Genomic DNA, 23737 nt, shown 5'->3' with positions numbered 1-23737 from the left:
ACTGGTAATTAGTTGGCAATGTGGATACTCAGTTTTCCAGAATTTCAGGCAGGGCTCTCTCCCAACCCTAACTGGGGATTGAACCTGAGGGCTTCCGCATTCAAAGCAGATGCTCTACCTCTGAGCTATGGCTCTCCCCATAATCTAGTCTAAACCCACTGACAATGCTTGGACTCTACTGCTGCAGGATTCCTGATAGCCCACCATCCAGCCTCTGCTGAGAAACATCTAATGAAGGAATGTTCACCAGTTGCCATAATCTGGAGCAGGTTTTGTTATCTTGTTTTGGTAAATATGAAGGTTATGTGTGTTTTTTTCTTCCAGAATGACCTACACAGAGCGATACAAAGAACCCAGTCCGCTATGTTCAATCAGGTGCTCATTTTGATCTGCACGCTTCTGTGTCTTGTTTTCACGGGGTAAGATCTCACTCGGCAAATATTTGTTTTTAAAACTGGAGTTGCTGTGTAAATCATGCAAATAGAAGCCTTTTTGTGAAACAGAATCCCCAGCAAGGGATGCTTCCAAAGTTCTCCTATCCAACCCAGGTTGATCTGAGGCTCCCTGACGTGATCGTGGGTTGACCCAAATTGGACTGATTCAGTTTGGTATTCAAGATTCAGCCAGAGCTGGCACATAGCCCTAGGATTAACTTGTTTACTTCAAAACATGATCAGCCTTTCTGCTAAGGCCTGATGTGATGACACAACCGAGAGTGGAATTCTTAACTGGTTCCCAGTTATGGAAGGCATATTGTGCCTTTGAAATTGAAAAAGGTTGAAATTATCCTCAGTTTGGGGGGAGAATCCTGGTCCTGTGTGTGGAATCAGTTCTTTTGGTTCTTTCCTTCATTTCATACAGAACCTGTGGCATCCAGCACTTAGAAAGAGCCGGTGAAAACCTCTCCCTCTTCAAGTCCTTTTACTTCTGCATTGTCACCTTCTCCACGGTGGGCTATGGTGATGTCACACCCAAGATCTGGCCCTCGCAGCTGCTTGTGGTTATCATGATTTGTGTGGCCCTGGTTGTATTGCCATTGCAGGTAAGGTGTGATTCCTGTTGTTCTATCAGATAAGTCATGAGCAAGATGTGCTTGAAGAATCAAAGCAGTTCAGGAGCTGAACCACACAGCTCACCTTGTGATGGACCAGAGCTGAGTTGCAAAGGGCATTGCAAAGGCTTGTTAAGGAGTCCAGCTTTGACTCAACAGCTCAGGTTCTATGAGGCTAGTAAGTTATAAGCACTGAGCTTTTAAAGTCTCATGCAAATACTTTTTAACCTGAGCCCCTTAAAACAACAACAACAACAACAACAACAACAACAACAACAACAACAACAAGTTCTATATGTCAAGATGTTTTGCCTCAAGTTAGCAAGCTCCGCTGTTGTACAGCCATGATCAACCCTAACATTTCTTGGGGAATTTACAGCTCTAGGACACAACTATCTGGAACTCTCAATAGAGAGAAGTCACAGCTAGGGATGAAGTAAGGCATGGGCTTCCGTCTGCCCTATATTCATTGCATGCAGCACTGTTTCTTTCTGCAGCAGTTTGTCTTCTGTTAAAAACTACGGTATGTTGTCGTTACATTTTTCCAATGTAATTTTTCCATTGCATTTTTCCATTTTCAATGCAAAGGAAACATAAATGGTGTGTGTTTATAATCAGTCATGTATCATTTGCAGACTGAAAGCAAAAAAAATAGTGATATTCTCTGGATTGATTTTCATTCCAGGCATGGAACAAATAAGGGAACATTGGCAATTTCTGCTCCCATTTCTATTTTTGCCAGAATTCTTTGATATCCCTAGCCACAGCATATTCAAGTTGAAGTGTGCAAGTCTCTGGACCTGTTGACGTAGTTCCCCGTTATGGCTTATGAGCTGACAGGTCCACCAGGGGATGTTGCCCTTGGCTGCCCACCAGTTGGCTGCCAAGTTGACCTTTGGAGGCAAACAAGCATGCTCCACAGTCATTTCCAGAGTTTTCACTCAGCTGTGAAACTGTCACAAACTCGTTGAGCTGTGACTGGCTGGTACCTTGAGCCAGGGAGGAAAAAAAGAGAAGTCATCGCTTTTCCAGGGAGGAAAAAAAGAGAAGTCAGTAGCTTGCTGGGCTTTATTGTTTACAGCTTGAGCAGGCGATTCCCAGGAGACTGATTTCAAAAGCAAAAGAGGAGGCGGTTGCCACTTCCCCAGGGAATTCGGGATGAAAGGTGGTGGTGGCTTTGTGTGGGAGGGAGCTACTGCTTCTGCCTCCCCTCCAGCACCCACTACCAGAGGCAGGGGCGTAGCAAGGGGGGGCGATGGGGCGGGGCACCCCGGGTTCCACTCTGGGGGGGTGACACTCGGTGCCCCCCCCGCGAATGAGCAGCCAGCCACCGCCCGGTAAAAAGCCTCGTTTGGCAGCTGGCTGCTCGATCACTTTTTTGGCTGGCGCGCTTTGCTTCTTCCTGCTGGGGCGGTGGCAAGGGGCGGGCCAGAGAGGGGACCCAACAATCTCAGTCAGTTTTCAGCCAGCCCCTGTATGCCTGCCTTTTCACTTACAACTAGGGTAGTTCTTCCTGTCATTTGCTCTGGCACCACAAGTTGCTGATTTCCTTGCCTTCTACTTTGCCAGTTCTAATGGGCACCAGCTACCACCTCCTTCCTTCCTTCCTTCCTTCCTTCCTTCCTTCCTTCCTTCCTTCCTTCCTTCCTTCCTTCCTTCCTTCCTTCCTTCCTTCCTTCCTTCCTTCCACATGGCTTCCTCTACACAGTGCTGATTCAAGTAGTAAAACTGGAGGAAGGGTAAAAGGTAAAGCATACTCTCCCACCACTTTCCCAATCAAAATCACAACCTCTCAAAACTTTCCCTCTCTCTAAAAAAGTTGGGTATTTGTTACATATTTGGCTTGACATACAGCTTACCCCTGAGTGTCTGAGTAGTCCCACTACAGTACCAGGGACTACAAATCACAGTGTTCTCAGTGGGAAAGTGACATTTTCGCAGATAGCTCTAGTAGCTCTATCTCTCAATCGTTCACCCCACCCATTTAATTAATGACCCTCAAATGACCCTGGGGCTGTCTGAAACAAGAGCTGGCACAGGAGGATCAGCATTCGGAAGCCCACTATGCTGCTGGGTGACCTGCTTCATTTCCCCCCCCCCCTGCAGTTTGAAGAACTTGTGTACCTGTGGATGGAGCGCCAGAAGTCAGGAGGGAACTACAGTCGCCACCGAGCCCAGACAGAGAAGCACGTGGTCCTCTGTGTCAGCTCCCTCAAGATTGACCTGCTCATGGACTTCCTCAATGAGTTTTATGCCCACCCTCGTCTGCAGGTGAAGACCTTTATATCAGCTTCTAAAGCAGGGGGGGGGAGCCTCAGGCCTGGAGGAAAATTGTGGCCCACCAGGCCTCTCTGTCCAGCCACTGCCCCTCTCCTAGGCCACACCCTTCACCTTGTTCCACACCAGGGCTGGCCCAAGACATTTGGCCCCTGAGACAAACCACAAAATGGCATCCCCCTGGCCAGGGAGGAACGGGTGAGTGAAGATCTACATCAGGAGAAAGGGGACAATAAAGGTCTACATTGGGAGCAAGGGTGGGAGGAGACCAGCCACGCTTCCTATTCACCAAGAGGCCACTGTAGAGGCAGCTGCTGCTGAGGAGATAAAGGATTTGGCTTCGAAGGAGTGTGCCGCCACAGTGGGTGATACATTCCTTGGAGGCTGGATCTGCTGCTCCCGTAGATCCTGCCACCTGAGGCAGTCACCTCACTTTGCCTCATGGGTGCGGCAGCCCTACTTCACACCTTCCTTAAGTGCTTTTGTCTGACGGGAACACTTTTGAGCTGCGATGGCACCTCTTGCTTGCCGGAATGGATGATAGAGAGAGGGGTGTGTTTGTGTGTAGAAACCAGACACTTCTGCATGGCTGGAAATATATTCAGATTGCACCTCCTGCTTTTGCCTCTGGTCCCACCCCACCCCCACTAGCACCTGACCCCTTTGAAGGGTATGTCGCCCTCAAATGCAAAATGCTCTCCAGCCCCGTTGTAAAGAGAGAGACACCAAGGCTCAAAAGCCTGCCTAGAGATTCACAGTCTGACGTAGGATAATGCCCTCACGTGGTTGTCCATCAACTGCAAATGAAAAATTGCTGAACAGTTTGCATAAAATAGTGTCAAGTATTAATTTTTATTTTTTTATTTTTAAAAATAAGATACAGGTAGAATCAACACAATTTAAAAGCAAGTATTGAAAATAAAACCATACAAACAATTGTGTTGGTTGTGTGCGTTCATAGTTAAGGTAGCTGCCATGGAATCAGGGAAATCAATTTCATGTCAATGGAGAGGAGAGTTAACATTCTTATTCCGATGTAGGGGTCCTTAGAAAATCTGCCCCCTCCAAATGCACAAGCTGTTCTTCCTCCTGGATTTCAGGGGGTCCCCCCCCAAAAAACCCAACAACAGTGCATGGAGAAGCGGTTAACCCTCCTCACTAAGTCTCATGGTCCTGATCCTGCTTGGGCACTATTGCAGATCCTCTTTTTGAATGAATGAATGTGTTAAATGGAATTGCACATTGAACTAATAGCTTTGAAAAGGTTTTCCATACAAATAAAACTGCAGCTTCCTTGCAGACCTACTATTTGGAGACTTTTTGTTGGGGTGTGGGTGCCTGTGAGAAGTCTTTCTAGTTCCAGTCCCAAAGTTGCTCACAATGATTTTGTGTAAATGTGGCCCTAAATATTCCTAGGCTTCTCTTTCAGGATTACTATGTGGTGATCCTGTGCCCGACAGAGATGGATATTCAAGTGCGCCGGGTCCTGCAGATCCCACTGTGGTCTCAAAGGGTGATCTATCTCCAGGGATCAGCTCTGAAAGATCAGGATCTCATGAGAGCAAAGTGAGTTTGGAAAGGGGGGGTGAGCTTAGCAGGTGCACAGCCTCGCAAAGAGATCTGTAAGATTCGGATGCTTAAACTTGTTTGCCAATGTCTACCTGCGCACCTCTGTGTTAGTCCAGTGAATGACAGCCTCCCTTTCCCTGCTTCCTTTTTCACTTGGAAGAAGGTGTGTTAAAGATTGGAATTACTGAGTTGCGCTCTTTCCTATCCCATCCTTGTGGAAGGGCTTCTGCTCCAAATTTTGCACGCTGAAGGCCTTGGGTTCAATCCCTGGCATCGCCAGGTAAGGTTGGAAAAAACTATGGTGTGTTTGCAACTTGGAGTTCTTTGTACAGTTCTGGTTGCCTCACCTCAAAAAGGATATTTCAGAGTTCTGAAAAGGGCAGCCAAAAGGATCTATGGCAGGGTCCCCAAACTAAGTCCCAGGGGCCCTAAGTCCCAATCGCCTTCTAAATCCGGCCCGCGAACGGTGCGGGAATCAGCATGTTTTTACATGAGTAGAATGTGTCCTTTTATTTAAAATGCATCTCTGGGTTATTTGTAGGGCCTGCCTGGTGTTTTTACATGAGTAGAATGAGTCCTTTTATTTAATATGCATCTCTGGGTTATTTGTGGGGCATAGGAATTCATTCATTTTATTTTATTTTATTTTATTTTCAAAATATAGTCCGGCCCCCGACATGGTCTGAGGGACAATAGACCGGCCCCCTGCTGAAAAAGTTTGCTGACCCCTAATCTATGGGATGGAGAAACTATTCTGTGATGAATGGTTGCAGCATTTAGGGTTTTTTAGTTTAGATAAAAGGCAAGAAAGAGGTGGTGTGGTACGGTAGAGGTTTATAAAACTACGCATGGCATGAAGAGAGTGGACGGAGGAAAGTTTTTCTCCCTCATGACACTAGAACTCATGGGCATCCAATGAAGTTCTGCATTTTGGAAGATTAAGGATGGATAAAAGTGCATAATTTATGCAGTGCATAATTAAACCAAGGAACTTGCTCCCATGGGAGAAGCAGTAATGATAGCCAACTTGAATGGCTTTAAAAGAGGTTTAGATTCATTCATGGAGGATAAGGCTATTGATAGCTACTAGCCATGATGGCTGTGCTCTGCTTGCATAGCTGGAAGCAGTAATGCTTCAGTATATGTGTTGTTGAGGATCACAAGTGGAAAGAGGCCTGTTGCTTGCAAGTTTCCCACAGGCATCTGATTAGCCACTGTGAGAACAGGATGCTGGACTAAATGGGCCATCGGCCTGATCCAGCAGGGCTCTTCTGATGTTCTTATGCACTACTACCGGTAGTTGTAATATTGTTCTTAATTTAGTGCCATCCACATGAAAGTAGACAGGTTTCTGCCCCAATAAATTTATAGTCTTAGAGTTCAGCCCAGGGAACAACTAAGGAAAGGTGAGGGATCTGAAGGATAGGGGTCAGCAAAGGAAGAATTGCACCCACAGCTATATCCTGTGCTAGTCCTACTCTGAGTAAACCCATTGAAATAAACATGTGCATATTCTGAGTAAAATTTAATTGGATTCAGCTGTTGCTACCTGGGTAAGACACACGCACACACACAGTTGTATCCAACTAGGTCTACTTGGAGTACGCCCATTTAAATTAATGAGTCACAGTTGGTCATGCCCAGTGCTTTTTTTCTGGGGGTATGCAGGGGTACGTATACCCCTAAACATTTCGTGAATCTTTGTACTTTTGTCCATTTACTGTAGGCTGTTTATTTTCCCCAATTTGAACTATAAAATGGAGATTTTCTTGAGTCAAACTGAGAGTACCCCTAAACATTTTTTTAAAGGAAAAAAGCACTGGTCATGCCCATCATTTCCAATGGATCTACTCTAGCATGGGATACAACCCATTTTTTGTACCTTGCCATCAATGTAACATAGCACTTAATAGACTGTGTAATCCTGAAATAAGTCCTATTGAATTTGGTAGGTTGCATCCAGCGTTTTGTACATGCATGTAGACATTCCAAATTGGTGTGGGGAGAGAACAGAAGGATATGGGGAGATGTAAGGCCAACAAAAGTGATCAAAGGAAGTTACCCAAATATTTGGGTTTTGTTGCTATTGGGATGGGGATTAAGAGGTTAAGCCAAAGGCTTTGCAGATAAAGGATTTCGAGACACAGACTCTGCTCTCCTGCTTTTATCTGGAATTTGACCTCCTGTTGGGTCTGATTGACAGAATCTTTTATGCTTTCAGGATGGACAATGGGGAAGCTTGTTTCATTCTGAGCAGCCGAAATGAGGTGGACCGCACAGCTGCTGTAAGTCCTGGACAATCAGCTTGGCTGTTTCAAGGCTTAACACTCTTCCTGATGAAGAAGTTTCTGTTGGGGAAAATGGGCTTTTTATACCTGACAAACAAAGGAGAGTTGAAGAGCATTTGCTCTTGCAATTCTCACCTGACGGTTTTGAGATTGGGAATAGCTTTTTTTTCCAATAGCCTCCCCCAAAATGAAACTATTTTCTACACCAGGGGTGGGGAACCATTTTGGTTTCTTGGGCCAGAAATTTGACTCCTCAACCCAACCCCTGGCAGTGTACTTTGTCAAGTGAGTCTACCTGTCATAGAATCATAGAGTTGGAAGAGACCACAAGGGCCATCCAGTCCAACCCCCTGCCAAGCAGGAAACACCATCAAAGCATTCTTGACATATGCCTGTCAAGCCTCTGCTTAAAGACCTCCAAAGAAGGAGACTCCACCACACTCCTTGGTAGCAAATTCCACTGCCGAACAGCTCCTACTGTCAGGAAGTTCTTCCTAATGTTCAGGTGGAATCTTCTTTCTTGTAGTTTGAATCCATTGCTCCGTGTCCGCTTCTCTGGAGCAGCAGAAAACAATCTCTCTCTCTCCTCTATATGACATCCTTTTATATATTTGAACCTGTCAATCATATGTTATCATTATGATGACATCAGGGGACCCATGGATCACATCCAGTTGTCATAGTTGACCCATAGAATAGACAAAGCAGAACCTAGCAGGACAGAACCACCTGGTGAGTGAAGGGTCCACTCCTGGTGGCTGCAAGGCTGTGCTTTACCTGCAGGAAATGAGCTGGGAAAGCAGCACCCACCTGTTACTCCTTGATAATTTCTTACAATTTCTTTTCAGTGGAGAATGATAAAAAAATGTGGAAGAACTTTTTAACAAATCACTTCTTTTAAGCTAGGAATTGCAGTTCTCAATAGGCAATGTGGTTTGTTTTTTGTTTTTGTTTTTAAATTGTATTTGTGTGGTGTTATTTGGGGTTTGATTGCATTTGGTATATGTCATGTGACCCTGACAGCTTTGGATGAGATTTCATCTGGGATGCCTGCCAAAGTCCAACAGCCAAGGGAACTACCGTAGGTGTGTTTTTCTGGCCAAGACATCTACAATCCTACACATGCTTATTTGGGAGTAAGGCTCAATTAACTCAGTGGGGCTGATTTCTGAGTAGACATGCATAGAAATGTGCTGTACAACTCTCCAGTTTCAAATGCTGAGATTCACATTTTGGATTTCAATTTTGAAATTTTGCATTCAGTAGGAAAAGCCACATTTCAAAGCTTTTTAATGCTTGCGCTTCAAGCATACGTGTACCCTTCAGTTTTAGAAGTGAAACTCACTCGACAAAATTTGTCCAATGCAGAAAATAAATGCAAGGAAGGCTTCTGATTTTTGATTTTTTTTCCTCTTTCTGTAGGATCATCAAACTATCCTGAGGGCCTGGGCGGTGAAGGACTTTGCTCCAAATTGTCCTCTCTATGTTCAGATTTTGAAGCCAGAGAATAAGTTTCATGTAAAATTTGCTGGTGGGTTTCTTCTTCTTCCTTTTTCTTCTTGTTTCATTTTACTTTAGGGATAAAGCACATAAGAAGTGACAAGATATAAACTAATGCATGGCATGGAGTAGCTGGATAGAGAAAAGTTTTTGTCTGTCTCTCATAAGACTATAACTCAGGGGATGAAGGTGAATGTTGGAAGATTCAGTAGTGACAACAGACAACTCTAGAGCTTGCTCCCACAGGAGGCAGTGAGGGCCACCAACCTGGATAGCTTTAAAAGAGGATTAGATGCCTTTGTGGAGGACAAGGTTATCAATGACTACTAGTCATGATGGCTATGCTCTGCCTTTAGGGTCAGAGACAGTAATGCTTCTGAATATCAGTTCCAAGTTTCCGAGTGAGGCATAGGGCTGCAAGAACAGGAGGCTGGATTAGATTGACCGTCATGTTCTTATATGACCTTAGGTAAAGGTAAAGGGACCCCTGACCATTAGGTCCAGTCGTGACCGATTCTGGGGTTGCGCGGTCATCTCACATTATTGGCCGAGGGAGCTGGCGTACAGCTTCCAGGTCATGTGGCCAGCATGACAAAGCCGCTTCTGGCAAACCAGACCAGCACACGGAAACGCCGTTTACCTTCCCGCTGTAGCGGTTCCTATTTATCTACTTGCATTTTAACGTGCTTTCGAACTGCTAGGTTGGCAGGAGCTGGGACCAAGCAACGGGAGCTCACCCCGTCACAGGGATTCGAACCGCCAACCTTCTGATCAGCAAGCCCTAGGCTCAGTGGTTTAACCCACAGCGCCACCTGGACCTTATACTACAGCAAATTTGCATGAGGATATTTTTAATTTAAAAAAAATACGTTTAGAGTCATACCTCAGGATATGTCTGCTTCATGTTGCATCTTTTCAGGTTACGGACATGCTGAACTTGGAAGTCCCGGAATGGGTTACTTCTGGGTTTGCCGCGTCCTTGACCTGCACGCATGTGCAGAAGTGCTAAATCGTGCTTTGTGTATGTGCAGAAGTGCTGCATTGCATCACACACATGCGCAGATGCGACGAATCATGTTGCGGCCCGTTCGTGTTGCAAACGGGCCGCCGGAACGGATCCCGTTTGCAACATGAGGTACCACTGTATTAGTTTTAAACTACACAGAAAAAAAGAGTGAGGGGGAGGATCCTTACCTCTTTACAAGAAACTCAAACACTTAATCCATCACATAAAATATTTCACATAGAGTCTCAATTACAAAAAAATACCCCACATAGTTTCAAAAAAACCATAGAAAAAGAACATAGAGGAAGGTCATTTAAGAGCTATATGCAGAACGGATAGAAAATAATAGAACTACATGTGAATATAATATTGTTTCAGTTATTTAGAATGTTTTCTTAATTTTGTAGAAAGATAGCATGGATTGATTCCAATGAAACCTGTTGAGTTACATGCTTATGTCAGTCGCCTGAGGGGGGGGGGAAACCTTATGTCAATAGATGCCAATCTACATCCACCCCTTATATATACAGTGGTACCTTGATTTACAAACAGTCCTGTTTATGAACGCCTCCGTTTACGAACGCTGCAGATCCGGAAGTGTTTACACCTGGGTTCTGGAGCGTCGGATGCACAGACGCGATCTGTGCAGCGCGTGCGTGCGCAGAAGCACTCTATCGGCGCTTCACGCACGCGCAGAAGCGTGCCTTCGGGGAGCAAATGCCTCTGTTTATGAACGCCTCCATGGAACGGATTGCATTTGTAAACGGAGGTTCCACTGCAATGCTGCAATAGGTAAAGATGTGGGACTTGGGTGGTGCTGTGGTCTAAACCACTGAGCCCCTTGGGCTTGCCAGTCTGAAGGTCGGTGGTTCAAATCCACGCGATGGTGATGATCTCCTGTTGCTCTGCCCCAGCTCCTGCCAACCTAGCAGTTTGAAAGAACGTCAAATTGCAAGTAGATAAATAGGCAGTGGCGGAGCTTCATGCTCCGGCACCAGGGGTGGAGAGCAGGCGGGGTCGGGGCAGAGTGTGCCGCCAGCAGGGGTGGGGCCACATTCTGGGGGTGGTGCTCCCAGCGTGAGCGGAGGACAGCCGCGATGGCACCCTACCAGAATCGCACTGCAGGGGGCGGTGCGCTCCCATCGTCCCCCTCTTCCTACGCCCCTGTAAATAGGTACTGCTGCAGCGGGAAGGCAAATGCCTTCCCGTGTCCTATGGCCCTTGTCACGGTGTCCCATTGCACCAGAAGCAGTATAGTCATGCTGGTCACATGACCCGGAAAACTGTCTGTGGACAAACACCGGCTCCCTCGGTCTGAAGTGAGATGAGCACCACACCCCATAGTCACCTTTGACCTTACCTTCCAAGTCCCGGACTGCAGAATCCAGGACCGGCAGCCGTGTGACACCGGAAGTTGCGTCAACGTAACTTCCGGTGTCGCTTTGCCCTTCTATGGGCACCAAAAATGGCCACCGCCGGCTTCGAAAGTCGCTTATACGCATGTCAGGAAGTGCGTTGACGCAACTTCCGGTGTCGCTCCGCCCATCTATGGGCACCAAAAATGGCCGTCGCCGACACTGGAAGTCGCGTCTATGCACTTCCGGACATGCGTAGATGCGACTTTTGAAGCTGGCGGCGGCCATTTTTGGTGCCCATAGAAGGGCAAATTGGAAAGAAAAAAATGGCCGTCGGCAGGAGAAAATAACGGAGAAAAACGGGAGACGAAGTGATACAGGGGACCACCAGGAAAAGGTAAGTAAAAACGGGGGGTTTCCCGGGGAAAACGGGGTACTTGGCAGCTATGCCTTTGACTGGACTTAACCGTCCAGGGGCCCACTGCCCCGCACCTCTGATGAGATGGCAAGGGAAGAGTTTGGATCTGGCTCCTTCCAAGCATATTCTAACATAATACGGCTGCTAAAGAGCAAACTAAACATGGTCTTTTTGACAACGCATGGCCCCTGTATATCAACTATGTAAACAGAAGTGATGTTAAGTGTTAGACCTCCAGCTACTCATGCTTATTTATGTAGAAGACTATCTCACAGCTAGCTGACAATCTTGGCAATTCATTCAATGACATAAATATAAGACTGGGGTGTGTGTCAAAAACTGAAATAGAATGTGAAGAACTTAATTCAAGATTGAAAAACGAAATGGATAGAAAATTAAATTTACATGTTACCGGTATTTGCCCATTCTTTTGCTGTCTGTCGCTCAGGTGCTAAATATTGATGGGTGACTTCTTGGCTCCCCTTACTCTCCCTTCTGATTCTTTAGCTTTAAAATGAACTTCAAGTCTTCTCCAACCTGGTGCCCTCCAAACATTCTGCACTACATTTCCCATCAGTCTCAGCCGGCCTAGCCATTGTTCAAGTGTGATGGGTACTGTAGCCCAAAACATATGGAGGGCACCAGGTTGGATAAGGCTTTTGCTATGCCAGACTAGTTCTTCCTTCTACCTTTTTGTCTCTCTCTCCTCCCTGGTACTCATCCTGCTTTGCTAGCTTCCAATTCTTAGCACCCCACAACACCCCCACCCACTCTCACAGACCCTTTATTTCATCCTCTTTTCCACTTGTTCTCTGGGTGGGTTTGTTTGTTTGCTTCCTATCATCTGGAAACATGGGTGGGCTGGAATAGAAAGATAATGTGCTTTCTCTGCTGTGTGTAATCAACATCTGAAAAGGGACTAGGGCATCAAACAAAAAGATTCTAGGCTTCCTATGGAGGGCATTGCTGACAGACTGGATCCCATGCTGTGACCCATTCCTGTACCTTGGAAATGGCAAGGGAGAATTGCATTCAGAAGAAATGGCCAGTTATTCTGCAAAGAAAGAGAGGGAGAAAGGGGGTGGGGAGAGAGAGAACCAATGTGGTGTAGTGGTTAAGAGCGGTAGACTCGTAATCTGGGGAACCGGGTTCGTGTCTCCACTCCTCCACATGCAGCTGCTGGGTGACCTTGGGCTAGTCACACTTCTCTGAAGTCTCTCAGCCTCACTCGCCTCACAGAGTGTTTGTTGTGGGGGAGGAAGGGAAAGGAGAACGTTAGCCGCTTTGAGACTCCTTCAGGTAGTAATAAAGCGGGATATCAAATCCAAACTCTTCTTCTTCTTCTTCAATGAGGAACCAGCAGCCTGAAAGGAGCATGGCGAAGGAGGATACGTTTGTCAGTGGCTACCAGCCACTGCTTCAGCTGCTGTTGGACAGAGATGACTTGACCACTGTACTTCATGCTCTGGTAACCTCCAGGCTGAATTGTTGCCATGTGCTCTGTGTGGGCCTGCCCTTGAAGAAGATTTGGAATTTTTGACTGGTCCAAAACTCAGTGGCCAGATTGTTGTTCCATCCAGAGATCACAGACCCCTGTTCTAGAACACCTGCACTGGTTTCCACTTTGAACTTCTATTGCAACCAAGTGGCACATATATATTTTGTTAACTAAATCAATCATAGCGTTCACTCTAATATTTAAGATCCTAAATGACGTAGGCTCCAAATATCTGAAAAACCACCCTTACATAACTTCTGGAGTGTTAAGATCAGAAGAGGGGGTCCTTTTCATTGCTCCACCTCCTTCAGAAGTTCAGTGGGGTGGCAACTGAAATGAGGGCATTCTCTGTGGCAGCCCCATAGCTGTTCCCTACCCAGAGACTTTTTTATTGCTGTTGTTGTAACCCTCCCTGATACCTAAGGTGAAGGGCAGACAGGAAATCTAAATGAAGGAGGTGGTGGTGTTTATAATGATAATAGTGATGATGATGACAACAACAACAACAACAACAACAACAACAACAACAACAACAACAACAACAACAACAGAGGAATATGATGGTACGTAGAGTCCAACAACATCTGGAGGGATACAGATTCTCCACCTCAGCATTAAAGGCTCCAGGTCTTCTTGTGAATGGAGATTCCTGTTTTGCTCAGAGTCTCACTTGATCATGGTTTATGAAGCCTTTTGTATCCATGGGCATGTGGTGCACCTGTTACTCACCCTCAGGGATGAAGGAGATATAGTTCAGTGCAATCATTTTGCTAAATTATTTCAATGATATAGATGCTGCGCCCCCCCTCCCAAAAAAACCCCAACACCGCAGCAAATTGATTGTACTGTATAGTTTTAGCCAGGCATTAAAAATCAATAGCACAACAGGGAATCTCCTGTTTTGTTGAAGATTTGTAAACTGTCCGAAGAGTTTTAAAACAAGTATTTCCACTGGTTTCCTTGTAAATGCAGCAGCGCAAAGAACAGGCCCTTTGCATGGGAAGGAAGGGGAAACATACTGTGTTTGGTGGCTCAAATCCTAGTGCTTTGGGAATAATGGGAAGGCCTCTCTTAATTTCAGATCACGTCGTGTGTGAAGAGGAATGTAAGTACGCCATGCTGGCTCTGAACTGCGTCTGCCCAGCTACCTCAACGCTCATAACCCTCCTTGTTCATACGTCCAGAGGACAGTAAGTAATTGAATAACCAGCAAGAGTCAGGCAGGGTGAAGATAGATGGGCACCCTCACCAAGGGGAGGCTGGTAGGGAGGAAGTGGTTTGAATCTCCATTCTGTGCACTGAAAGCAAATGCTGCAAATACATGTGTATTAAACCATTTCCCTCCTTAGCAGATAGATTTCAAATGACCCACCCTCTTGAGATCAAAAAGATGGCTAACTTTTTCACATTTGTTGTTATCTAGCTTCCTGAGTGCCCCATGCTAGCAGAGGGTGTGGTCAAAGTGAAAGTGGGTGTGTCCAATAAGTCTGATAGGCAGGGTTGGAGCAGAAAGGTTGGAACATCTCCACCCAAACTATCATGACCAACACCTCCCACAAGGAGGTCAACTCACTGTTTTGTTTTTGTTTTTTTAATAAAATAGACAATTCTTCACCACCACCTCCAACAAATTGTTGGGTGAGAGTCAGATATAGTCTCTGAGCTGCAACTTAGCTAGCCCTGATCTAAATATGCATTAAAAATATATGATTCTATACATGTGCTAACACATATGATATAATATGAATAATAATAATAATAATTTTTTATTTGTACCCCGCCCATCTGGCTGAGTCTCCCCAGCCACTCTGGGCGGCTTCCAGTCGAATATCAAAACAATACAGCAATAGTACAATTACAAAAGTCACAAAAAATACATAAACCACATCAAAAAATACACAACCGAATAGAACACAATTTCGACATGAATCAAAATCTAAAACTAAGAATACATCCTTAATACAGTTTAAAATAACATAGGTAAAAAATAACAGGAATTTAAACAAAAAAAAACAAAACAAAATGGAGCCCTCTCTGCCCAGCAGCAGCGGCGGCGGCAACAGTCCTTTGTAAAGCCCATCAGGCCCCGCCCTGGGCCAGGTGGTGAGTGGCAGGACTGGGGCCTCCAGGCGCTGAGCAGGGGAGTCCTCCTGGCTGGTAGCAGCAGCAACAGCAGATCTTATAGGCCTTGGCCCCGCCCAGGCCAGGTGGTGAGTGGGAGGACTGGGGCCTCCAGGCGCTGAGCAGGGGAGTCCTCCTCAACCCAGAAATGATACAACCCAGAAATGTTGGTGGGTCAAACCAAAGCCTTTAGGAACACAGGAAACTGCCATCAGTGAGCTAGGTGGACCAAGATCATTGGTCCACCTAGCTCACTGATGTCTACACTGACTGACAGCAGCTCTCCAGGGTCTCAGGAAGGGAAATGTCCAGACCTACCTGGAGATTCTGTAGATCGAACCGGGGACTTTCTGCTCTGCCACTGGGCTATGGCCCTTCCTCTAAAAACAAAGTGTGATTCCAGTTCTCATGGTGCTGAATAAAGGCAGACCCATTGATCTATCCAGCTCAGTTTCCTCTTCACTGACTGGCAGCAGCTCTCCAGGGTTTCAACCAGGAGACATTCCCAGTCCTACCAGAAGATGCTGTGGATCAAACCAGGGACCTTTCTGGTTTGTCCCTGAACTACATCCCTTCCTTGAAACTGGGGCATTATATTTTCAAGTGGGAATGAAGCTTCTTATTCAGGCATCCCCAACCTGCGGCCCTCCAGATGTTTTGGCCTACAACTCCTATGATCCCTAGCTAACAGGACCAGTGGTCAGGGATGATGGGAATTGTAGTCCAAAACATCTGGAGGGCTGAAGGTTGGGGGTGCCTGTTCTTATTGATATGATGCCATGCTGAATTGTTCCACCAAGCTCTTTTATAAATGGAAAGGTGGAAAGAGGCAGTGTTTTGTCACAGAGTATGATACCGGTAGCTGGGAATGGAAGGAGCGTTTGCTGGAGGACACACCATCAGCCTAAAGCTTGCAGGCAGAGAGAGAGAGAGAAAAGCATCCTTGTTCATGTTGTACGTTCATGTTCAATGGAAGGATATTTGACTCATGGACTCTTTAGGCCAATCTCTCCCAAGCATGCATTACAAGCTTCAATAAATTATGTTTAGTGACTGATCTTGTTGCTGATTATGAATGATGACATGTTGAGTTATTTTCCGTGTTCTGGAGTTTCGGCTGGCTAGGCTTTGAGGTGAGGAAGAACTAAAGCAAATTGTTACAGGATGGCACAGAGGGATATACAGCTAGTGCCAGGTCTCGGTCCAGTATACCTGAAGGAGCGTCTCCTCCCCCATCGTTCTGCCCGGACACTGAGATCCAGCGCCGAGGGCCTTCTGGCGGTTCCCTCGCTACGAGAAGCCAAGTTACAGGGAACCAGGCAGAGGGCCTTCTCGGTAGTGGCGCCCACCCTGTGGAATGCCCTCCCACTAGAGGTCAAAGAGAATAACAATTACCAGACCTTTAGAATGCACCTTAAGGCAGCCCTGTTTAGGGAAGCTTTTAATGTTTGATGGATTTCTGTATTTTAATGTTTTGTTGGAAGCCGCCCAGAGTGGCTGGGGGAACCCGGCCAGATGGGTGGGGTATAAATAATAAATTATTATTATTATTATTATTATTATTATTATTATTATTATTATTATTATTATTATTTTGTGCCCTAGGCAAGGCTAACTACTTGCATTCCCACCCTCACCCCAGCAAATAACTTCAATTGTGAAAAACAGACAAAAATGTCTTGGTGAAAAAATGAAAAGCACAAAACTTGAAACCACTAAATTTATTTTAAATTGCAAGGAATACAACAATCTTATCTTTCTCAAACACAAAAGAAAACACTTTAGCACACAAATCATTTAGGATAATCTTGTGAATTGTGGTGTTAAAATTTACGTATCTTAAAAGTTTCATTTTCACGCACATCAAAAATGTCACCTTGCATGCATTTTCCTTCACAAATTTTGTCACTGATTCTTTCAGGTCAAGTGCTGATGCTTGGGCATGTTGAATTGATATACAGTAGTTGCCAAGCCAACCAGTCTCTTTTGCTACATTGTTGAATGCATGCAAGTTTTTATATGTCAGAGCTTTGAGAAACTGCATTCCCCACTTGCCATGGACACTGGAAGTGTGAGAAGGATGCTTAGAACAATGTAAACATTGGGCACATCCAGGATTTTTTTGTTGTAGTGTGGAGAGAAATACTCCTTGTGGCAGCATTGACATTGGAAGCCCTTTAGCTATTGCTGTAAATTCACAGCACAGATAAAGCAAAAACAAATCTGTACAAAACTGCACCCTTCAAAGGTCAGTACTGTGGACTTATCAGGTCTGTGCCTTAGGCGGCTGCCTGGTTGGCCTAATGATAGCACCAGCTAGTATACCACCAATCTTTAGCCAAGTGTGGCTGTATCAATTGTCCTCATCACTTCTCATTTGGCTTGGCTTTCAGCACAATTTCCAAGAAGTTTCTTCTCTGCATTGGTGCCTATCCTGGAAGCCATAAAGATAAACAAGAACTTGGCCATTTTGTTACATCAGGGTTGAAGACACCTCAGGCTGAGACCTCTCTGTCTGGTCCCCAGGGCCACACCTCTCACCAGGGGCGTAGGAAGAGGGGGCGATGGGAGTGTGCCGCCCCCGTCAGCGCGGTCTCAGTGGGGTGCCACTGCGGCTGCCTCCCCCGCCCGTGTTGGACGCCACGCCCCCAGAACGCACACCATGCCCCCCAGAAAGTGCACCACGCCCCTTTGGGCGGCATGCCCCGCCCCCAGGATGCGCGCCTGCCCCACCCCTGCCTGCTGTCCACCCCCTCTGCTGGCGCATGAAGCTCTGCCACTGCCTCTCACTGCTCTGCCTCACACACACCCTGAGTGTTTTCTGCCTGGCTAGAATGTTCCTTGAACTCTGATTATGCCTCTTGCTTGCCTGGTTGGAAGGTTGAGAGAGCTGTGTGTGTATGTAGAAACTAGCCTACTAGACAAAGGTAAAGTTTGCATTCATTGGTCTGCCTGTTTTTGCTTCCGGCCCCTGTAAGTTTCCTGGAAGGCCCTCAGACCGAAAACGGGCCTCGATTCTTGCATTACCTCCCGTTCATTTTTGTTCAAGGTCTCATTTGTTTTGCCATTCAACTGCACTTGCCCAATTCGTTCCGTTACTCGTTTGGCAAAGCAAATTATTTTGTCTAAACAGATAAAGCATGCTGAGTATGCTATGGATCCTGGATCCAACCCCGTCCAGTTCCTAAGAGGTGTTTTTCTTCTTCTTCTCCTCTGATCTGTTTCCAGAGAGGGTCAGGAATCACCAGAGCAGTGGCAGAGGATGTATGGTCGCTGCTCTGGCAATGAGGTCTACCACATCCGGATGGGCGACAGCAAGTTCTTCATGGAGTACGAAGGGAAAAGTTTCACCTACGCATCCTTCCATGCCCATAAAAAGTGAGAGGAAAAGCCTGACGATGTGATGTTATATGGTTTATTTCACACACTACTGTTCAGGATTCAGCTGGGATTCCCTGCATTGCATGGGGTTGGACTAAAGGACCCTTGGGGGTCCCTTCCAGCTTTGAAGTTCTGTGATTCCATAGGAATAAAGCCCTTTCCAAAGTGAAGAACAAAGTATTAATACAAAAGGTCATCTATTATATATTTGGGGGTGTTGTTTATTTATTGCTAGGCATTTGGACACCTCTCAAGATACTGTAAGCAATTTTGGCATGATGGTTCTTGAGATCAAGGGGCAGGCTTTCATGTGTGTTTGGGTACAGTTGGACTCTGTTTTGAATCAAGATGGTGGGCTGAGCTTTTCAAAACTGTGCAGAGTACAAGGCTGCTGGTGTGCAGTTAAAGTACATTAAGTAATTTTTTTTAAAAAAAATCACTTGAAAGCATATAAAATTACAAAATCAGAAAATGCCTATCAATCGCACTAAATATGGTTAGGCATGGCATTTAACCCTGTGGCATCCCTGTCTCTCACCTAGGTAGGGATCTGGGAGAAAATCTATTCAGCTCACATTTAAATGCAGCCCTACCTGTCTTTCCATATGCACACTCATCCAAATGTTGCAATGCAGTTCTCCAGCCAAGGAATGTCTGCAAAGCTGCTTTAAAGGTGATGTAGTGGTTAGAGTGTTGGACTAGGATCTGGGAGACCAGGGTTCCAATTCCCAGTTGGCCATGAATCTCACTGGGTGATCTTGGGCCAGTCACTCTCACTCTCACTCTCCACCTAACCTACTTCACAGGGTTATTGTGGGGGTTTTAGGCAGGGGCGAAGGAAGGCTAACCGGCACTCGGTGCTGGGTTAACCGTACGGACGGCGGCTGCAGTGGTGGTGGAGTGATCCTCTGCACGCAGTGGCGGCACAATGGTGGCAGCTCGCACCACCACGCCCAGGGGTGGTGGGGCGAACACCCCTGTGGGGTGCCTTCTTGTCACCCCCCTCAGAGAGGGCACCTGGGGCAGACCACCCCCCTGCTCCCCTTCCTCTGCCACTGGGAGGAGGAGGATGACGACAATGACGACGACCATACCTGGGCTTCCAACTTGGAACTGGATCATGCCAAGTACAGTGGTACCTTTAGTTACGAACTTAATTCGTTCCAGAGGTCCATTCTTAACCTGAAACTGTAGAGGCACGCTTTCGCTAATGAGCATACCTTCCAACTCCCGGTTAGAAAACTCCGGGATCAGCAGCACCGGCACTGGAAGTTGCTTCCAGACATGCGTAGAAGCAACTTCCAGTGCCGACGCTGCCTGATTTCTGGTGCCCAGACATGGGCAGAGCACTCGAAATCAGTTCTGCGCATGTCCATACATGCGCAGAAGGAGCCTCCCTGGCAGGTACTGAAATCCAGGGGATTTACGGGATTTTTTCCAATCCAGGCTGCCAGTGGGCAACGGTTTAAAATACGGGGGTTTCCCGTGAAAAACGGGAGACTTGGCAGCTATGCTAACGGGGCCTCTTGCTGCCGCTGCGCCGCCAGCAGATGATTTCTATTCTCATCCTGGGGCGAAGTTCTCAACTCAAGGTAACTCTCCCAGGTTAGCGGAGTTTGTAACCTGAAGCATTTGTAACTTGAGGTACCACTGAAGTTGGCTTTATCAAAGACCTCTTTGGTGCTCCTTTCAGGTATGGAGTCTGCTTGATGGGTGTGAAGAGGGAGGAGAATAAAAGCATCCTCCTCAACCCAGGACCACGGCACATCCTGAGTGCCTCCGACACATGCTTCTACATCAACATCACGAAGGAGGAGAACTCAGCCTTCATCTTCAAGCAGGAGGAGAAGCAAAAGAAGAAAGGATTTGCAGGGAGAGGCATCTATGATGGGCCGTCAAGACTGCCAGTCCATAGCATCATTGCCAGCATGGGTGAGTTAGTCTGCCCCTTTTCAAGGTTGCATTGCAAGATAGCCCTATAGCAGAGGTGGGGAACCTCAGGTCTGGCAGCTGAATGCAGTCCGCAAGGTCTGTCTCTACCTCTCAGAACTCCTCAGGCCACACCCCTCACTGGCTCTGCTTTGCACCTAGAGAATGTTTTTATCTGGCTGGGAGGTGTTGAACTCTGATAATGCCTCTTGCTTGCCTGGATGGAGGATGGAGAGAGGTGTGTGTGTAGAAACTAGTCTATTGTTTACATTCATTCTTCTGCCTGGCTTTGCTTCTTGCCCTGCCAACCTCTGTTATATGGCCCTCAGAAGGTTGCCCCAGAAGGTGACCCCCAGGCTGAAAAAGTTCCCTAACACTGTTATACAACTGGATGGACAGGGGTTGGCCCTTACCCCATGCAAGCCAGATCTGCACCCTACGTGTCACCCTTAAAGGACAGGTCTCAAGTCTACCAGGTTTGCAATGAAACAGAACACTGGTGGTCTAGAAGACTGCTGGAAACCTTGGTTCTAGAAACAAAGAACCCTGCAGACTTGTGCATTCATGAAAACGTGTAGTTTGGCCTTTTGCATTAACCTTTCTTTTTTTTCTCCTTCCAAAATCTGTATCCAGCCCTTTATTGTAAAAACAATACCAGGACATATTAGGTTTTTCTGTGTTTTCTTATCTCATCTACCCTTTCCTGCAGTCATGAGGGCTAGCAGCTTGGAGAGGAGGAGTGAAAAGCTGGCAATATTCATTCTCAAGACAGTGCATGTGAACCATCAGGCAGAAGGGGCAGGAAAGGTAGAAGCAGGCAGTAGCCTGTCCATCCGAAGGCATAGCCTAAGATTCAAGGCCCAGGCAAATTGTGTCCCCATTTATCCTCCATCCGTCTTATCTCCTGCTCTAGTTTATTACCCACACAGCACAATGCCAATATATTTGCAAAGTGCAATTTACTTGTTGCACTGCTGCACTTGGTCCTCAGAGAGGTGCTTTGTACAAAAAAGTGTCAGAATGATTAATCTCCCAGAAAATGAGGCTGTACTCAGCTGGCAGTTGATTAAGGGAAAGAAAAGCACTAGTTGCATAACTGTATCAGTCAAAGGTTACCATAAAGAATAAAGGCAGTGCTGTCTGCTGCCCACTGGGACTGGCAGGGCAGAAGGCCGAGAGCCCAACAGTTGGGGACACCAGAGGCTATAACAGGTAGAGCCAAATAAGTCTAGTTTTGTCCCCATTTCCCACCATGCAGAGTTCTAAAATTGTCCAGTAGCACCTTAAAGGTAAAGGGTAAAAGGGGCCCCTGACCATCAGGTCCAGTCGTGTCCGCCTCTGGGGTTGCGGCGCTCATCTCGCTCTATAGGCTGAGGGAGCCAGCGTTTGTCCGCAGACAGCTTCTAGGTCATGTGGCCAGCATGACAAAGCTGCTTCTGGCGAACCAGAGCAGCACACGGAAATGCCGTTTACCTTCCCGCCGGAGCAGGTACCCTATTTATCTACTTGCACTTTGACGTGCTTTCGAACTGCTAGGTGGGCAGGAGCTGGGACTGAACAATGGGAGCTCACCCCGTTGCAGGGATTCGAACCACCGACCTTCTGATCAGCAAGCCCTAGACTCTGTGGTTTAACTCACAGCGCCACCTGGGTCCCCCAGTAGCACCTTAGAGACCAACTAAGTTTGTTCTTGGTATAAGCTTTCGTGTGCATGCACACGTCTTCAGATAACAACACAAAAGCTTATACCCAGAACAAACTTAGTTGGTCTCTAAGGTGCTACTGGACGATTTTTTATTTTTATTTATTTATTTTGACTGGGTCGGACCAACACAGCTACCTACCTGGATCTAGAATCATGCAGATTTCTGTAAGATTTTTGAGGCTTGCCTGCTTTTTCCGCTGTTGTTGTTGCTGTTGTTACTGTTACTATAATTTATTACCCTTTGCCCTAAGGTCCCACGGCAGGTAACAATGGTAAAGCAGAATACTAAAAACAGCTTAAAACAATGTTGCTTTAACAAAGAACAATTCAGGTCCCTTCATTGTGTCACAGGCAGCAAAGCCCCATAGATCAAAAACAAAACAAAAAGATATACAGAAACTTCAGAACTATATGGTGCAGAATAGACACAAGTCTTTGTGGGGGCTCTGATCCAACTTGGGGGTGGGGGTTATTGGCACTGTGCTTCAACATTTGGGGCAGAGAAAGTCCTGAATCACCTCACTTTGCTTCATTATTTGGCCTATATACAGAGGCCACACACAAATCACCAGTGCCCTGATTTTCACAGGTGTTTTTTTTCTTATTCTAATACTGCACACCATTGTATGACGGCTATCCAGTTTCATCTGCCTAATATCAAATACTGAAGGCAAATGGCCACTGGCTATCAGATGCAGATATCAAATGTTTGCAGATTATCCAGCAAATATTCAAAGGCTATGTTGTGAACTTCTGAGTCTGACATTAAAGTTTTCAAGAGTGGGGAGGGCAGCAAAGTCACAATAACATAAGTAGTGCCAAAGGCTCATCTAGTCTAGCATCCTGTTCTCCCAGTAGCCAACCAGATACCCTTATAGGAAGCACACAAGTAGGGCATGAGTGCAACAGTGCTCTCACCCCAGTAACTGGTACCCAGAGGTTTGGTGCTTCTGATTCTGGAATTAGCATACAGCCATTTGGTGGAGTTTGGTTCATTAAGAAAAATCTCAAACCCAGGCAGCCACCGCCAGCCTGCCATATTACTTGCACCTGGTCCAGGGGGTGGCCCTGCCTGTCAGCTTCCTCCTCTTTGAGTCTTGAGGACTGCACTTGTAGATCCCAGGAGGAAGATGAAGAAAGAACTAGAATGAGTTGGATTGTGGCGCCGCCTACTGTTTGTGTCTCAGCCTTCTGTCCAACCAACCTCAAAAGGCACCACCTGCCACTGGATATAGATACAGATGATGATGATGATGATAATAATAATAATAATAATAATAATAATAATAATAATAATTTATTATTTATACCCTGCCCATCTGGCTGGGTTTCCCCAGCCACTCTGGGTGGTTTCCAACAGAACACTAAAAACAGAATAAAACATCAACCATTAAAAACTTCCCTAAACAACGCTGTATTCAGATGTCTTCTAAAAGTCCAATAGTTGTTTATTTCCTTGACATCTGCTGGGAGGGTGTTCCACAGGACGGGTGTCACCACCGAGAAGGCCCTCTGCCTGATTCCCTGTAACCTCACTTCTCACAGCGACGGAACCGCCAGAAGGCCCTTGGCACTGGACCTCAGTGTGATGTTTAAACATTCAGGGGGGGGGAGTTGCCCCATCATTCTCAACCAGCCC

The 23737-nt window shown here is 46.3% G+C and overlaps 1 protein-coding gene across 2 annotated transcripts in view; it reads left to right on the top strand.

Moving 5' to 3' along the window:
• Positions 1–892: 892 nt before the first annotated feature.
• The window catches only part of KCNT1 (potassium sodium-activated channel subfamily T member 1), a 55936-nt gene continuing 33091 nt past the window's right edge, over positions 893–23737 (top strand). Inside the window, exons 1-8 of one of the 2 annotated variants that reach the window (XM_060270273.1) lie at positions 893–1042; positions 3158–3322; positions 4758–4894; positions 7119–7182; positions 8608–8716; positions 14044–14152; positions 18312–18461; positions 20158–20396. In XM_060270273.1, the coding sequence (XP_060126256.1) occupies positions 1007–1042; positions 3158–3322; positions 4758–4894; positions 7119–7182; positions 8608–8716; positions 14044–14152; positions 18312–18461; positions 20158–20396 (1009 nt within the window). In that variant the 5' untranslated portion in view covers positions 893–1006. Of the gene's footprint in view, positions 1043–3157; positions 3323–4757; positions 4895–7118; positions 7183–8607; positions 8717–13828; positions 14153–18311; positions 18462–20157; positions 20397–23737 lie in introns of those variants that run through there. The other variant, XM_060270274.1, reaches the window with a different exon arrangement.

This window comes from Zootoca vivipara, chromosome Z, assembly GCF_963506605.1.
Source record: "Zootoca vivipara chromosome Z, rZooViv1.1, whole genome shotgun sequence".
In the NCBI taxonomy this organism is placed as follows: Eukaryota; Metazoa; Chordata; class Lepidosauria; order Squamata; family Lacertidae; genus Zootoca; species Zootoca vivipara.
Note: the sequence above shows the minus strand (reverse complement) of the source record. Positions and strands in the feature narration are given on the sequence as shown.